Source organism: Colossoma macropomum, unplaced genomic scaffold, assembly GCF_904425465.1.
Source record: "Colossoma macropomum unplaced genomic scaffold, Colossoma_macropomum, whole genome shotgun sequence".
In the NCBI taxonomy this organism is placed as follows: domain Eukaryota; kingdom Metazoa; phylum Chordata; class Actinopteri; order Characiformes; family Serrasalmidae; genus Colossoma; species Colossoma macropomum.
In genome coordinates, this window is record NW_023494800.1 from 22,671,829 (window position 1) to 22,690,426 (window position 18,598).

Sequence of the window (18,598 nt, forward strand, 5' to 3'; positions counted from 1 at the left end):
CCTAACACTGCTGTACGTCACTTTCAGGAGATGTCTGTAGAAGCAGCGCACCCACGTGGACATCAGGGGTACTTCAAAATGTCTAATAATCAATCACCGAGCTGCGCTTCAGGAAGGCTCTGGAATAGATTAGTTAGGCCTTTCCCCTTACATCTGTATCGTGACTCAATGGACGCGGTGGACCTGTTCAGAAAGCTCGGAGCTGGAGCAAAGTTTGATTTCAAGCGATTTGGGAAAGATGCAGAAAGGTTTAAGGTGACGACTGTGTGTCTTTTTGCCTCTTCGTGTAAATATTGTCATGAATGGTAGCTTTTTTGTTGAGGTGCTGGCGTTTTGCATGAACTTCAGTTGCTAGCAAAGTCTGTTAGCCGCGGCTAACACGTTTAAAATCCTTCGTTAAAATGTAGCTTAGTGGCTGCATGGACACATGGCTTGAGTTAGCCAGACACCCAGATAGATGCTCGAGAACTGCTCAGCCAGCCAGTCAGTAAAGTTAAACAACAGTCATTTAGCGATGTAGTGAAAGTTTGTTTTCATTTAGCAAAGGCGGGGAGAACACTGTATAAGCCACACGTGGCTAGTAAGCAAGGCTAGCTTGCTGGCTCACAGTGGGAGTAAACAGTCACGTTACAGGACTTTTTATCCTTATCAGACACTAATTTGATCAAAAAAAAAAAAAACACAACACGTCTCCTAATGCCAGTTGTCTGTAGCCCATTTTCAGCCCTCACCGTTCAGCCGTAACATTGAAACCACCTCCTTGTTTCTACAGTCGTTGTCCATGTGTGCCCACAGGACCGCAGGTACTATTTACTTGGTGGATCATTCTCAGCACTGCAGTAACACTGACATGGTGGTGTGTGTGTTGTGCTGGTACGAGTGGATCAGACACAGCAGTGCTGCTGGAGTTTTTAAACACTGTGTCCACTCACTGTCCACTCTATTAGACACTCCCACCTTGTTGGTCCACCTTGTAGATGTAAAGTCAGAGACGACAGCTCATCTGCTGCTGCACAGTTTGTGTTGGTCATCCTCTAGTCCTTCTTCAGTGGTCACAGGACGCTGCCCACAGGTTCTCAGTCCGGCAGCAACACTGGGGTGTTTAAAACTCCAGCAGCACTGCTGTGTCTGATCCACTCAGACCAGCGCAACACACACTAACACACCACAGTGTCACTGCAGTGCTGAGAATGATCCACCAGCTAAATAATACCTGTTCTGTGGTGAGGAACAGGGTTAAAGGGGACTTACAAAGTATGCAGAGAAACAGGTGAACTACAGTCTGTAATTGTAGAACTACAAAGTGCTCCTATATAGTAAGTGGAGATGATAAAATGAACAAGGAGTGTACAAACAAGGAGGTGGTTTTAGTGCTATGCCTAAGCAGGGGAGTGTTCTGTAATTCTGTGGATAAAGTAGGCAAAGCAGTTTGTTTATGTTGAACATTTCATATACAAAGGCAGTGCAAGAAGCTTTTCATGAATAAAAGCAGAAAAACATTTCTATCTAAAGACAGAATGCTTAACTGCAAAATAAGAAAATAATAAATAAAATGTACAATATTACTCAAGCCTTTCCAGCACCTTTCGTGAGGATAATCACCATCTGTAAGGTACTAATCAACCCACATAATAGCAGCCTACCATTTAGCCTACAAGAGAGTTGATTTAACCTAGGATAATAGTTATACTTTAGCCTTTGCCAGCACTCTAGAAAGAGACCTTTCACTGAATTAACGTCAGCCACAACTAGTTATGCTTTGAAGTGATACAAAAAAGTCTCTAAAGAAGTAATCCTTCCTTGGGATAACAGGGTTAGCCCATAAACCTTAGATAACAAATGCACATTTACACTATATTCATTATATATTTTCCAGCGTCCTAAGTAAGGAAGATCATCACTAAGTTATACGTCATAGTAAAACAAGTTGATCAGCCTTGGGACAACAATGCTAGCATCTTCCAACTTCCAAATGAGTTCATTAATTTTAGGATTAAAAAACACTTTTCATTGTTAGATGTTAGATTAACCCCCTTAGCACATTTCTAAAGAAGATAGAGCAAAATGATCAGGGATTGAGTAATAAGGTGATAAAAGTGCAATTACTTCAAGAAAAGCAAAATAAAGACAGCATACATACACATTAGATATATAAATTACCAAAAAAGGACATTGACTACAACAAAACAACAATAATGCAGAGAATGTGAACATTTTGGTCAATGATTTCACAATAGATGGTTTTCCACACTGTCCCATCACTAGTCTAAATGTCCTTTCTTTTCCTGTTGTTTGTGCGGTTAAACAGGTAGCGAGGTCTCAGAGCAAAGACGTTTCTAAGCCCTTAGAGGGGTTTAACTTCTTTGGCATCAACACCCGAGAAGAGGCAGCTGTACACGATGATGAGAACGAAGAAGAAGAGTCAGAAGAGGAACAATCTGCTGTCACACAAAAACGGAAACATAGCAACAAGGATGAATCGTTGAGCAAACCGAGGAAGAAACAGAAAGCGAATAAGGAAGAAACTAATAGTGAGAGCCAGTGTTTATGACAGTGTTTGACACTTCATGCCAGAACAGTTCATGCCATTTTATTCATTATCAATCTCTGACCTGCTGCTGTAGAATCTTAAATCAAGCCAGTGTTGAAAACCTGCTTGTTTAGATCTGCATTTGCTTGTCTTACTCTTACCTTATTGCTGTATATATTGCTACATAGATGCAGAAAACAAGACTGATGGTGGTGAGGAGGAAGAACTTGAGAACAGGGGGATTCAGTGGCTGTCATCACAAGACAAGAAGGCAAAAGGGCCTAAGACAAAGGCCAAAGACAAGCTCTCAATGAAGAGATTAAAACAGCTTCACAGTGAGAAGGTAGGAAAATCTCTGTCTTTCACTGTCTTTGTTTTTTATGATTACGAACAAGTTTTAGGGGATGTTTAATATCTTCAGCAGTATCTCAAACTAAGGATGGGCAGTATGATGATATTTAATGTTATCGTGATCAGTGATGTTACCGCAGCATATTGTGGATATTATTTAGTGAATGTAATACACTGACTAATTGAATGTTTCTTTAAAGAGAGCATCGTTAGTCCTTTTTAATTGTATTTAGTGCAGCCGAGTATGTGAATAAAAATGTGGCCGTAGTGGTTCTTTCCTGTCTGTTTCAACCTATCAAAGCCAAAAATAAAATATCATTATTAGGCCTGACCTAAGTTATTTGAATACTCAAGTACTAAAGTTATTTTAGTTTTCAGTTCTCTATTTAGTGTGCAGAAGGTTTGTAAGATTGTAGCCTAAAATAAATGTAATCAATAAAGGCCTTTAGATAGTAATTGTTAATATAAAAGTGTTAGAAATAAATTATAGCTGGTTTAATTGAATGCTTCATAAATTAATGACAACTATCCACATCACCTCAGAGCACAACAAACTGCTCCTCTCTCGACATAGCCAGTGAAGCTAAAAGATGGGTGGGAGCACTTTCAGTTATCAGACTATAAGAAAAATGCTCAGTGAAAAAATTGTGATAAGAGGCTGGTATACCATGAAAGCACAAAGTTTGATGAATCATCTCAAATATGCAAATATAGTGATCCTTATCTGAAAACCGCCACGCATTCAATCCACACTGCCTTCAGCTCAGCTCTGTCACACAGCTGTTTCAGGCAGGAAGATCAACAGCCCTAATTGTGATGTGTATTGTGGATTGTGTGTAAAATGTGTTCAAGTATTGTGATTTTTTTTTTTTAAATCATACTCCGTGTCCTTTTCTCTGAGACACAATCTATAAACATCATTCTTTTCATCTGATGAACCTGTGTGCTTGTTTTAACTAAATGTTTATTTCAGGTCAATCAGATCAGGCACAGTAACAGGATAAATGTGCATGGCACAGATGTCCCAGACCCTCTTAGCACGTTTGAAGAGCTTCAAAAGGAATATGGGCTGGACCCAAGGATCATTCAGAACATCAAAGCAGCAGGCTTCCAAACGCCCACACCCATTCAAATGCAGGCCATACCACTCATGATGCATGTAGGTTGATGTCGGTCAGTTATTTCTATATAGATAAAATGCTTTTAAATATTTGTCTGTGTTTATCATTTGTTATTAATCTGTTGTGAGTGAAGCAGAATTGCCAAGACTTTAGTACAGACTTAAGAGCACTGGTTCAGTTCATAACTAAACTGTACTAAAAGTACAGTTTACTTATGTTTAAAAATTCAGATAACATCTGGGATTTAACAGTTTTGTTCTCTTTGTTTCAGAGGCGAGAGATCCTGGCATGTGCCCCCACTGGCTCTGGTAAGACCATGGCCTTCTGCTTGCCCTTGCTGGTCCACCTCCGCCAGCCACTCAACAAGGGCTTTAGGGCCCTCATCGTAGCCCCTACCAGAGAGTTAGCCAGCCAGGTGAGATTTTATCACTGACAGTACAGTTTAATATAACTGCTTTCAGTTATTGGTAACACTTTAAAACTGTAAAACTGACTTGCATTTTTTCTTTGTTTGGTTGTGCACTTGCTTGTAGACGCACAGAGAGCTGCTCAAACTATCAGAGGGAGTGGGCTTCAGAGTTCACATGATCAACAAAGGAGTGGATGCAGCCAAAAAATATGGTCCCAAGTCAGCTAAGAAGTTTGGTAAGTCATCATTCCATAATCCTTCAAGAGTCAGTGCTGAGGAAATTATGTGCTGCTTGTTTATCAGACATGCAGACTTGTTGCCTTTTGTTTTGAGTGGTGCAAATGCCATTCACGTGAATCGTATAGGATGTTGTAGATCTGATGAGTTTTTGTCCTATTTTTGCAGGCCCTCTAGTGGTCATTACACTGACTCTAATATTTTTTATTAATATGATCAAATTAAATATCCCCCCCCCCTTACTCTGTTATCAAATGAACTAGGACACAAATCTCTGTGTGTGAAATATTGTGATTCTGTGTTGAGCTGCTAACGAGCAATAAGGGAGGAAAAAGGAGGGGTGAAAACTCCCTGCTGTGAAAGCTATTCACACCATTTCACACAAACAGCGATACCTAAATGAAACGGACAACATTACTTTAGCTTTCTTCATACCTTCAAGCCTAACAACTGCCACAATATTTATGTTCATTAAAAACACTTTTCCAATTGTTTCCTGCTTGCACATTTAAGAAAGGCGAAAATACAGTTTGCTTTTGTTTTTTGTTTTTTAATTATACACATTTCTATCTAAATATATGAGTTATTAAAGACGAACGGTAGCTAAAGAGAAAAATAGGTCAACTGAGGGACCTCCTCCAAAACAGGCCTTTTATGGCTACTAAAAAGGAGGTTATTTTGGGAAGGGCGGGATCTACTGAGGATCTACTAGAGTATTCTGAGGAGGAAAACCCTCCTCTTCCCCAAGCACAGCAGCAGTTTACACTAATTGTCAGGCCAACCCACAGATACAGTATTTGCTTTTGATTGGACAGTCAGAAATAAGATAATATTTCTAAAAAGTGAAAAGACAGCCTTGATTTGTAAGCAGTGAATTAATTTCATTATCTCACATTCAGATTTTGTTTTTCAATAGCTTTTAAACAGTGTCCAAAAAAGGCTAATAGATTATCATTAATTGCAACCAAGACAATCAGCTAACGCTTTACCTTTGTCTGAAATTGATTTTGTTAATTTCTGTGAACTGTGGATCATTATGAGAGCTTAGCAGCCCTCTACAAATTACTTTGTAAAAACCAGGCACCGGGGCCCTAGCATGAGATGTCGTTTTGAAGCCAGTAGAATATAAATATATAAATATAAAATATGTGCATAGTGGCCTTGTTTATAATAACGTCCCAAAAAGAAAGATGTCTGCCCAGTTTGTACAAATTTATCGTTAGACTTTGGTATGGTAAGCAACAGGTTTTTAACAAATACTTAGAAAACAGTGGGTTTTAGGACCTGACTTTACTTGGATTGTTGCATAGTAGTTGGACTCAATAAGCATTATAAATTAACTATAGAATTCCACAGTAATTACTGCTGAATTGTAGTCTCAGAATCAACCAGAATTATGGTAAAATCATTGTTGGACCCTGCTATAGGGAACGGTTTCTGAACTTTTGATCCTTTTTTTGACTGCTCATGAATGTTAATGTCTGGTTTATTTGACAAATCTAACCTTTCTTTCTCAGATATACTGGTGACTACTCCTAACAGGCTGATCTATCTGCTCAACCAGGACCCACCAGCTGTTGATCTCAGCAGGTGAGCTGCAAAAACAGATGCACAGTAATCACTGAATCAAACACTCTAACAGAACAGGCTCTTTATGCATGTGCTTATGCTTATTAAGCTGTATTTTTGTCTGTGATGCTGTTAAGGTTTAACTGTAAAGGTTACTTTGCTCTCTTGCTTGCAGTGTGGAGTGGCTGGTGGTGGATGAGTCTGATAAGCTTTTTGAAGATGGCAAAAGTGGCTTCAGGGATCAGCTGGCCACAATCTTCCTGGCCTGCTCCTCTCCAAAGATCTGCCGAGCATTCTTCAGTGCCACCTTCACCACGGAAGTTGAGAAGTGGTGCAAACTCAATCTGGACAACCTTGTCTGTGTTAACATTGGACCCAGGTACAGAAATGGATCTTTATTTTATATTAAGAACAATTAATTGATGAAGTTGATTAGTTATTGATTATGGAATAAAGGCAATGCGTCATTTACTTAGAGACAAAAGCGCCATAATGTTCTGTATCTCGTAATATACACAGCCGTTCAGACAGATTGCAATAAACTAAAGAAGGCGATATGTGTTTGTTCCACCATAATATAAGAAATGGCTTGTTGAACAGATGAAACTTTGAATGATGGCTATGTTGTGATGATTCCTAGGTTTTCTTGCTTATTTCTTAGTAACACCGGCACTATTTTGGCTTCTCTGATGTCTAATTTTATTAAGCTCATTTACCTGCCATGTTTCTGTCTGTAGGAACTCTGCTGCAGAGACAGTAGAGCAGGAGCTTCTGTTTGTAGGCGCGGAAAACGGCAAGCTGCTCGCCATGAGGGACTTGATTAAAAAGGTTGGCGAGATTTGAACATTTTAAAAATCAAGGAGAGAAGAATTAATAATAGCTGATGAGAAAACCAAAAGACACACATGCACAGAAATAGGTGTGCATTAAGAATTTTGGTACACATCATGGCCAAAAGTAAATGGCTACTTTACTATGGCTACTATGGCTGCTGTTTTTTTGGTACACCAGAACAATCTATCGAGCTCTACCTAGCACTCACAACCCAGGTCAAAACTGCCTCTGTTGGTTGAGAGCTTCATAGATTGGGTTTCTATATCCAAGCAGCCACAAACCAGACAAAGATCATCACTATGCGCAATGCCCACCATCGATTGGAGTGGTGTGAAGCACAGCGCCATTGCACTTAATAGAAGCACATTCTATGGAGTTATCAATTGCGCTTCCATCTGGAAGTCTCATGGATGAATCTGGGTTTGGTGGATGGCAGCTCTAGCCCAAACCATGTTTGGGATAGAGCCCAAACCATGTTGATGTTATCCATAAGGTTGGTATGGTGTGGTGGGTAACACCTCTGCCCTCTACGCTGTAGACTGAGGTTTGGTCCCCTTGCTGGGCAAGCACCCTACACTATACCAATAAGAGTCCTCGGGCAAGACTGCTAACACTCTTTTCTCCTACCTGTAAAAAAAAAAAAAATGACCACATTGTAAGTTGCTCTGGATAAGAGCGTCTGCCAAATACCATAAATATAAATGTCACGAATGAAAAACTTTGGCAACAAATTGTGTTATCAATTAGTTGTCATGATGACATTTGTGTGCACATTTACATCACTTGAATGAGAGCAGCGGAGACTACAGTACAGGGTTTATGCATGATTTATCTAGATAAAACATGTTCATGACAGAAAAGCTCAGTGTGGTGAAAAACTGCTAAAACCACAGTAAAAGTGTAGTCAGAAGTTAAAAACAGTGTGGGTTCTATTTTGGTTTTGCAAAATAAACACAGTTGGCTGAAGGGATGAGCTGCATGGCTAAATTATACTTATTTGTTGCAGATGCTTACAGATCTGCATTTCCACATGGATGCAGATTTTTTAAACGCTTTTTTTATTTTTTATTTTTTTTTTATTTTGGCTTCCTGCCTGCACAAAAACACTGTTTTAGGTTGCTGAGGCTTTGGAAAATACTTTCCAGGGTGGAGATTTCAAAAATTCTGTTTTGAGTGTTTTAATGTGTGTTACGACAGCAAAGCATATTGATGCTCAAAATTAAAAAAAAAAAAGGTGCATTGTTTGTGTGTCCACATACTTTCGGCAATGTAGTGTACAGTAGTCTGTAGTATAATTTTTAGAGAATCTGGATTCCAACCTTCTGTAACTCTGAAATATTTTTGCAGGGTTTTATGCCCCCCATGCTGGTGTTTGTACAGTCCATTGAACGAGCCCGAGAGTTGTTCCATGAGTTGGTGTACGAGGGCATTAATGTGGACGTAATCCATGCTGACCGCACACAACAACAGGTTTGTTAAAAGAAAAGAACAATGAGTGATATTGTTTCTGAAAAGCCTTACAGGAACTGGGATGAGCAAGATTTCAGTAAAAGTTGCTGTGGATCATAACCATTTTGTTTATCAGTAACGAACTTTAAGAAGTTAACAGTTAAATTTCAGATTGTTTTGTTTGCCCTTAATAGTTCTGCGAAGTATTTCAATATTTATTTTTGTCAACTGATTGCACAGCTTGTTAATTAGTCTGGACATTTTTAGCTGAAATCTGAGAATGCTTGCATATGTTACAAGATAAATCCTAAAAGAATCGTAAACAAAACAGTATATGGCTACTTTTATTATTTCTCATAGTTTTTTACATTTCTCTAATGTTTAGAAGTCCTGAGTTGTTGTTTTGCTATGCGCTGGATTTATTTGTATGCAATTGGACAATTACAATGTAATTACATTGTAATTAAGTTGATTTACATTTACTCTACATTTGACATCTCCATCTCTGACTTTTTGTTGATGTCAAATTACAAAAACATGGCAATAATATTTGGTCGTTTTTTTTCTTCAAAACATATTGAAATCATAAAATTGATGCTCTTCTCCAAACATTCAGTGTTTTGATGGACTTTTTTTTGGCATTTTGAATATGATGTGTTTGTGTTAATCTGTAATTACTGAGGCATTGAAGGGTTAAAGGAACATCTACCTATTTTGTGAAACTCAGGAAACATTTGCATTCATTTCAAACATAGACAAATACTTGGCTTTAATTAAATTGCCACTGTTGACCAAAGCATGCATTCATAGTTTTCTCTGTGTAAAATGGTTTCACAAAAATGTTCTAGCTTCATTTAAAAATGACAGCCCTGGGAAATAAAACAGTAACACCAGATTTAGAAACCAAACTTTTTCATATGCATAATAATAATAATAATAATAATAATAATAATAATGCCTGTTTATAGTGTTTTTGCCGAAATTATGATGCAGATCTGTTTCTCAGTCTAGCATTGCCTGCAAAGGCTTGAACAATTTCTACTTCAGTACGCTAGGTGGCGATATGCATCTTTTGCTCACAAGGCAAGGAGGAGTCAAAAGTTAGGAGCCTTTTTGAATTTTAAATTGAGCTTTAAGGAATGCACAATAATGATCATTATATGAATTGATAAAGAAAAAATACAGTGTAATAACATTTTTGTCCAGGTCCTGCTGTGGAATTGAGCAAAACTTGTACTGTAAGCTTATTGTTTTAACGTTTACCATATTTAAAATGTAGCATTAGGTACACAAGTTTAGCATTAGGTACACAGTTTAATAATGTACAGTTTGTTATACTCATGTAGGCTAACATCTTTTCTGATGTTTTTTCTCTCTTTGTGACCAGAGGGATAACGTAATAAGCAGTTTCCGCTCTGGTAAGATCTGGGTGCTGATCTGCACGGCTCTAATGGCCCGAGGTATCGACTTCAAAGGGGTCAACTTGGTCGTCAATTATGACTTTCCCACCAGCGCTGTGGAGTACATCCACCGGATAGGTCAGTCCCTACAGGTTAATCTGTCCACTGCCATATTTATATCAGCTGCAGTTCTTCTGTAAAAGGACGTAGTTAACTTCTATTCTTCTTTATGATTTCATCCTTCTGTAGGCCGCACAGGAAGAGCAGGCCATAAGGGGAAAGCCATTACATTTTTCACAGAAGCTGACAAACCTCTTTTGCGCAGGTAACAGTATGACTAACATAGTGTGAATGACTAGCAACGCGTTAGGGAAGATTCATGTTTATGCTGATCTGCCTCACTTGTACTTTCGTTTTTCCCCTGTTTTTATCCTCAGCATTGCCACAGTAATAAAACAAGCTGGATGTCCTGTGCCTGACTACATGATTGGATTCAAGAAAATAAAAAGGTGCCCCCCCAGTCCTTCCTTCCTTCCTTCCTTTCTTCTATCTTCCCTCATAACTGTTTTTCAGCCCCTCCTCCCTTTTTCATTTTTTTTGCCAACTAAGAATGTAAGAAAACCAAGTCTGGTATCTCTTCTCCAAAACATTGTTTCTAAAGGGAAGTGGGCATCGAGACTGTGATCAAGTGTCTCATGTTTCTATGATTTTAATATAACTTTCATCTCCACAGCAAAGTCAAACGGCAGCTTGAGAAGAAGCCACCAAGGAGGTCAACAATCCGCACAATGCCTCGCTTTCTCATCAAAAAGAAACCTGACAAGCGGAAAAGGTATAACTCTCAGTCTTACTAACTACACAGTTCCTGTATGAAGCATGATGTAAGCTTGAAGTGGAATTGCCAGTCAAATTTAAATGCAGCTGTTGTACTGAAATGTGATGTACACCTTTTATTTATCTGTTTTTCAGAAAAGAAAGAAAAGTTGAGGCACACTCGAAAGCAAATGGAGTAAAACCAGAAGAAAGTACAAATAACTGAAATGGGGAAATTGTGTCATATGTGTGTGTGTAAAAATTGTGAATTCTTTTCTGCCTGACCTCTGTTTCTAATAAAATTCAACAACTTACAAACAAATGTTTGATTTTTTTGTTTATTTCTATAGCAGGGTACTCATTGCTGATGCACCAGTTAAGCTAGTAGAAATGTACAAACTGCAAATGTGGTTCTAGGTAATAAGAATAACAGCCTTAGCTTTCCTACCGGTTTTGCATTTTCCGGTGTGCGCCTCGTTTCGGCGTATGCAAATACTTTGTGTGGTTGTGGTTTTATGGGGTGGTGCATATATTAGTGTTTCAGAGTACATGTTTAATCTCTCACTGTATCAGTTTGACTGCAGCTTACAAGTTGCTGTATCTTACTCAGGCAGCTTTATTTTGCTGAGTAATGTATCGTTGAATTCTTTTGAGAACTTCAGATTTTTTTATCATTAGTTTCTTAAATGAAGGGACTACCTGATACATGGACATTTTGGCAGCTTCTCCTAAGACCGTCTGAGGGTTTGGAGTCTCGGTTCTTGTCTCAGTGATCAGTTCCAGATGGCTGAAGAGGCTGATCGGTAATTTTTATGTGATTAACCAAATTATTGTGTAGATTGGCTGTGATTTCAGGGCAAGAATCTTGGGTTATTTGTGCCAAATTGCTTTACAGTGTATCAATTTTCAGTAGTAATTCAGACAAATTCAGCTTTGTGTAAACTGAAAGTGTTTCTCTAAAACTTGAAGTAAACTTGTTCAGAGTTAAACTGTACTAATACAATTTTAATGAACATGAAAATCGTAAGACAAACCTTGTTTTGGGGGGTTTTGATAGGCGGCGCTGTCTGTAGCCTGCATTTCCTCTCTGGAGTGAAATTCTGTGGTGGTGTGCAAGCGAGATGGTAGGATATTTCTAAAATGGATCAAATTTGTAGAAGTACATATTTTTAGCATCAACAGTGTATTATGAATGCCCATTTTAATTCATAACATTCATGTCGTTAGTCTAATACTCGAGTGACATATATCTGTTAAAGTGATCGGCAGCAGGTCCCTTTGTTTGAAATGGGAGTTTCAAGCTTTTCTTTAAAGTCTAAATAGATTTTTATTTCTCATGTAGATGCTAAACATGAATTGTTCTGAATTTAATGTCAGTTAAATAAGTTTGATAGCTTGCAGTTGGGCCTTGTCGCTTATTTGTTGATGAAGACCGCTTTTTTTGTTGATGAAGGCTCATGTTTGCCGAAGGCCGAGGCCTGTGTGGTGCAGTGTATATAATATGAAAGTATTGAAATTCAAAATCTATAATAAAAATGCTTGCTGAGTTCTAACGTTGCTATTTTCTATCCAGATAAATCTGAGTATGGGATATAATTTTCAGTTATTACTACTATGAGTTGGGCATAACAGTGATTGGCTAGAGAACGATAACACTTAACCGTAATATACATCGTTTATTTTTGGTTGCTGTAATATGCATTTTTTAAACGCTGGCTATCTAAGGCATCTTTTAAAGGACAATGACATTAACTTTAAAATTAGCTCTTAAAATCTCGTCGAAAGAGAAATACCATCGAGTTCTCAACATTTCAACGTAACTATGTTTTAAGATGTCTACGGGGGCGATCAGAGTGGTTTGGTGTGAAATGCTCCAATCCAGAGAAACTTACCGGGTCAGAATTATTGATAGTGGTGGTGATAGGAACTAGATGTCTGAAGCAATTAATGCCTCTAAAAGCTCCCTCACAGAAAGTTACTGCACTAAATGAATGCGCTGCTTGATTCCAGAGACATTGCTTTATGATAGTTTTGACATTTTTAAAAAATCCTTTACATGCATTGCATTCTAAGGCAAGACAGTAACCAAAGATTTTTTTCCCCCAAATTTACTACTATTTTACTGTCATTAAGATTACATATAAGAATTCATAAGACGTGCAGATTTATTGCATAGCAAATTTAACATCTACAATTGAACTGTTGATGTTACAACCACTGGTTTCTATTACCACCACTGTAAAGAAATCTGAGTTCAGAAAGTTCCTTTTTGATGCACCATTTCACATCAAATCAGTGAAAATCTGCTTTAAAAATTTTAATTTTTTATGCTGCACATAACTGACAGGTTATATGGTGCTACTAGAATAATACAGAGATATTTTGATGTATTAATATGCTCTGCGCCAATTTACGCAGATTCATTGTTGTTTTATTGAATACAGAAATACACTGACCGGCCACTTCAGTAAGCATCCTGTTCTTCAATGGTCTGGACGACCCAGGACCACCATAGAGCAGTAACACTGACGTGGTGGTGTTGCGTTAGTGTGTGTTGTGCTGATACAAGTGGATCAGACACAGCAGTGCTGCTAGAGTTTTTAAACACTGTGTCCACTCACTGTCCACTCTATTAGACACTCCTACCTTGTCAGTCCACCTCGTAGATGTAAAGTCAGAGACGATAGCTCATCTGCTGCTGCACAGTTTGTGTTGGTCATCCTCTAGTCTTTCATCAGTGGTCACAGGACGCTGCCCACAGGACGCTGTCATCTGGATATTTTTAGTTGGTGGACTATTCTCAGTCCAGCAGTGACACTGAGGTGTTTAAAAACTCCAGCAGCACTTCTGTGTCTGATCCACTCAGACCAGCACAACACACACTAACACACCACCACGTCAGTGTTACTGCAGTGCTGAGAATGATACACCACTCAAATAGTACCTGCTCTGTGAGGGTCCATGGGGGTCCTGACCACTGAAGAACAGGGTAAAAGGGGGCTAACAAAGCATGCAGAGAAACAGATGGACTACAGTCTGTAATTGTAGAACTACAAAGTGCACCTATATAGTAAGTGGAGCTGATAAAATGGACAGTGAGTGTAGAAACAAGGAGGTGTACTTAATGAAGCGGCCAGTCAAATCAAATACTGCGTGTTAACAGTGTTGTTAGTGTAGTCTAATGAAATAAATGTTGCTTTTTAATTTAGGGCACCGATAATTCTAAAAACGGCCTGAAGATAAACTCAGCAGAGAGACCAGACACTGACTGTGCCGGTTATCTGGTGGGACAAGAGAAGGTACTGTGCTTTACCTTTGCAGTTCTGGACTTGTTTATGATGTATCCAGTATTATTATATCCACAGCACAGACAGACAGACATGTTGTGTTGATGTTCTGAGTGAAGATAAATCATCCTCTACATCAAGCATGCTCGGTCCTGGTCCTGGAGATCTATCACCCAACAGAGTTCAGATACAACACACCTGTCTCTAATATTCAGAAGCTCCTGATGGCCTTCAGTACCTGGGTTAAGAGTGTTAGATCAAGGTTGGAGCTAAACTCAGTAGGGTGGAAGACCTTCAGGACCAGGATTGAGTACCACTGCTCTACGGGGAAAAAATGTTAATATATAATGTGACATATTTGAAAAACATTAAATAAAAAATGTACCATAACTTGAGCACAGGCCACGTTTTATGCCCCCCCCCCTAAAGAATGTTAAATTCGGCAATAACAATAAACAGTAATTGTGCATTCAAATGTGCAGAAGTGTGTTCTCTGGAAAAGATGTCACTTATTTTTATTTAGAAAATCAACACAGTGCTGTTTCACAAGGGGCACCAAAACCTTTGTACACAACAGCAGGTTGATTGATTGATTGATTGATTGATTGACCTGTCCCACACACTGACCATAAAATACCTAAAAAACAATACAAACAATACACACAGACAAAGAAGAACATGGCCATTTATAACAGCTCCTTAAAAAAATACCTGTTTATCTGAAAAGTTAACTGTTGTTGGATTTTAGCTGAAACTTAGTATTGACTGATTCACCTGGAACTCACATGGTAATTTGATAGATATTAAACAGTCTGATTTTTTCCTTGCTTATTTTCTTTTAGGTCCCAACTCAGTGTGTGGGAAACCCAGAGGGACATGGGTATGTGGTGATATATGAGGATAAAACCTTCACCATGACTAAACAACCTCCAGTAAGTGTCCTTTAGTGTGACAGCAGCATTCCTAACACAAGATGGCTGTTGCTAAGTGTTGGGTGTAAAGTTTTTTTTTTTGTCCGCTTTCCTTTTTTTTGCTATAGGCAGAAGAGGACTTGGATCTAATCATCATGGAGCTATGATGAGGTGAGATTTGAGACTGTTGACACAAAAGTGCTGTCCTTTTTTAAACAAAAAGAAGCATTTCAACACTCAGGGCCAGATTTATTAAAGCTGCCTATGTAAAATTGAAAGAAGCAGCATTGCTGAGTGAGGACATCTAAAACACATTGTGTGTGTGCTGCTGTGAGACCCGCAAAGCCTGAAATAATAGTGGTTAGGGTCAGATTTTAATGGAGCTTTTTGTACCACATCAAATGTCTTTCGTATTATTGTCACTTGCACAGGCTCAGCTCTGGCACAACAATGAAGACATAATGACAATAGTAGATAATTCACTTACATCCTTGGGAAAACACTTCCTTCAGCAAGTATTTGATGTGTTGGTGGAAAAGAACATCCACTGTTTGGTTCAGTATTTTTGGGCTTGGTGCAAATTTTTCATTTAGATATTGGTTATTTAGACTCAGGAAATCTTCAACATTGTAATTTTTATATCCACCATATCATTGCTGTCATGCAAAAACCTTGTATCTCCATTTTTTCAATTTTTACTTATGACGAATGGACCAATATAAATGGTCCAAACTACTTTAAAAAAATCTTGTCACATTAACGTCCATTAAAGGTTAATAATCCTTCTCCTGTAAAGTTATGATTTTTGAGTTTCATTCTGACAGGAATGATGAGGACAGCTCAGCTGACATTCCTCCACACCTCACAGCTTCTTATCTATAGTCAATCCACACTGACTGTTGAATCATCTATCAGGGGTGTCAAGTCTTATCCACAAAGGGCTGGTGTGGCTGTGGGCTTTCATTCCATCAAAGCAGAAGCTCACCTAATCAATCGTTCGAAGACGTAGACTAACTGATTAAACAAGTGGAATCTTATGTGCTTCTGCTTTGTTGGACTGAAAACCTGCAGCCGCGCCAGCCCTTTGCAGATAAGATTGGACACATCTGCTCTAGATGGTCTGGGGCTTGACTTAACCTAACCTCTGAGCCTTTGATAGAACTGTATAAATTCCATGTGTCTTGCTAGAGGTTGCACAGACTAATTGAATTGTCGACTTCACTGCTTGGCGATGATGCTTCAAGCTTGATGTCGACTAGTCCCTGATCACATGTTTGACACCATGGACACCTCAGAAAAGTCAACAGTTGAGGAGCCTGGTGACTTCAGGGACTGTATCTCCGTTTTCCTGAAGGCTAGCAGTCCAGGGCTCGTTATAAAGGGCACATGATTCTCTACTGACCTGTGAAGTTTGTCTTCATTCTAACATTTCTTTGTCGATCTGCAGTACTTCAAAGATCAGATATTGAACAACGTTTTCTCAGTTTCCCAAAGACTACAGTAAAAATTCATGGTCGTTGGAGAGGGGGGAGCAATGCCCTATAATCCTTAATCGTTTACTCTTATTTTCGCCAAGTTATGGCGCTCTAAATTTCTCTGACTCTCTGGACCTCCGCGGGGATAAAGTGTCTCGGCCATGGAGCGCCTAAGTCAGATACAAATTTACAAGATTCCCAGGTCTGCATCCCCGGTTCCCTGAAGGCTAGCAATGTGATCCATTGCTCGTTGGAAAGGACATGTCACACTCTACTGACCTGTGGAGTTTGGCTTCGTCACAGAGTCAGGATTTTGAAAATCACTTGTTGCAAAGCATTCCTTTCTCCTGTGGTTTTATTCATGATAGCATCAATGGTTAGTCAGCCCCTAGTCTGAAACCTTCATGGCCAGTAGTTTCTGCAAATAAACAACATTTTCATCAGTCTAAGAACTGTCTGAGGTTAATGTTTAATTGCACTCTTACACTGCTTTTTAAATACTGCCTGGCACCAGTAGTTGGCACTCCTGTGCATAGTTTACATGATTAACTATAGCACTAAATGTTGATTTTAGGTGCATTATGAGTGCATACTGCAGCTACATCATGACACATTTTGCGCTATGCCTTCTCATGCATGTACATACATCTAGCCCTCAATATGTACCAATTTGTACCATTCTGAAATCTTGTTTGTGCTGTGCAAGGAAATACTAGAATTCTATACAACTACTGTACTTTGTTTGTTTGTTTGTTTTTTCAGATGGCCGACACTTGTTCCCAAAACAGTGGCTACATTGAAAGAAAGGCAAATAAAAATTTTCATTATGACTTGACTTGTTATTTATTTGTGAATGTGAAACGATGTGAATTTTAGTCATTATCAGTTGCCACCCACTAGCTCCCCCATAGCATTATCATACCAACCAGGGTGGGTGGTTTGTGTTTCCTCTAAGATATGTGAAGCCAGTCATCCTACCTTTGTACAGTCATTGGACAGCTGTTTACAGTTTGCACACCCCTGGCCAAATTACATATTTTGTTGGCTTTTGAAGTGAAAAGAAGTAAACACAATCTCTGCAGCAAACTATTTAAAAAATAGCAATTCCAGTATGTGGAAAAGTTTGTACACCCTTCCTGTTGTTAAGAACTTAACTCTTTAGGCCTTAATTGACTTGTGAGAATTGGTTAGGCAAGTCAAGAACTGTCAAAGCTAACTGATGGGGAGGGCTATAAAAAGATTTCAAAGTGCCTCCAGCTCACAGTTTCCACTGTCTAAAATGTCCTTAAGAAAGTCTCAAAGATGAAGAAAACTCTCTGATAGAACTGACACAATTGTGATGGTGCACCATTTTACTGTACTGTGATGCTTATATCTGCATGGAACAGTCAGTGAAAAATAACCCAAGAATATCACAGAACTAGAAGCATTTGCAAGCGAGACTGAGTGAAAATACAGAGTATAGAAACAGAGAACTTGTGGGAAGCAGAGAATACAGAGCCAAAGAGAATCCTTACTTCATAATAATGTTAAACAGCGGCACCTGTTCGTTTAACTTTTATCAGGAAACTTTATGCCAAAATGCTCAATGGGTGCAGTTTACACAAAGAAATTTCAGGAATCTCACATGAGGACAAAGAACAGAACAATACACACGTATATACTGGATAACATTACAGAAATTGGAATAATGAAAGAAATGAGTGTATGTGACTGTATGTAAAATTCCATCATATTTGACAATACTCATAATATTAACTTCATTATACTTATTGATACTTAACTGATGATTATATTTGATGCTCTGAAAGCTTATTTAACCCATGAATACTATATGAATAAGTTTTATTACACACTCCTATAACCTAAGAATAGCTCGACCAGTTTGCATTAACGTCCATGTGGTTAATGAATAATAAACGTTATCATCATTATCATCATTACTTTTTATTTCCCATGCTCAAGGATGGTTTACACAATTAGAAAGTTCCAAAATGCATAATCAACAATAAATAAACAACACAAAACACACACACTCCACGGTTCCCACAGCTAGCGAGAGTCCACTGACAACGGTAGTCACTTTTGCTAACCCAGAAAGAAACCTTAACTCCGGGAGAAAGTCTCACTTCGCAACTATTGTGCATCACACAGAAGGCCGGCCCAGGAAGCCTCAAAGGCCGAAAATGTCCTCAGCCATGAAGGGGTAGCA

General features: G+C 38.7%; 1 protein-coding gene and 1 long non-coding RNA gene across 2 annotated transcripts; both read left to right on the plus strand.

The window, feature by feature from the left end:
- Positions 1–142: 142 nt before the first annotated feature.
- On the plus strand, positions 143–11,030 carry ddx52 (DEAD (Asp-Glu-Ala-Asp) box polypeptide 52). Its single transcript, XM_036588823.1, has 15 exons — positions 143–255; positions 2,309–2,531; positions 2,719–2,873; positions 3,855–4,040; positions 4,274–4,417; positions 4,536–4,647; positions 6,166–6,238; positions 6,393–6,596; positions 6,955–7,045; positions 8,399–8,521; positions 9,888–10,038; positions 10,150–10,225; positions 10,338–10,409; positions 10,634–10,732; positions 10,870–11,030. Exons 1-15 carry the CDS (start codon positions 169–171, stop codon positions 10,937–10,939), a joined length of 1,866 nt encoding a protein of 621 aa, XP_036444716.1. The 5' UTR covers positions 143–168; the 3' UTR covers positions 10,940–11,030.
- A 241-nt stretch (positions 11,031–11,271) lies between these two features.
- On the plus strand, positions 11,272–17,209 carry LOC118820597. The gene is made up of 5 exons (XR_005008261.1): positions 11,272–11,516; positions 13,923–14,012; positions 14,843–14,932; positions 15,040–15,082; positions 17,149–17,209. It is a non-coding gene; the product is annotated as an uncharacterized LOC118820597 (long non-coding RNA).
- The last annotated feature ends 1,389 nt before the right edge of the window (positions 17,210–18,598 follow it).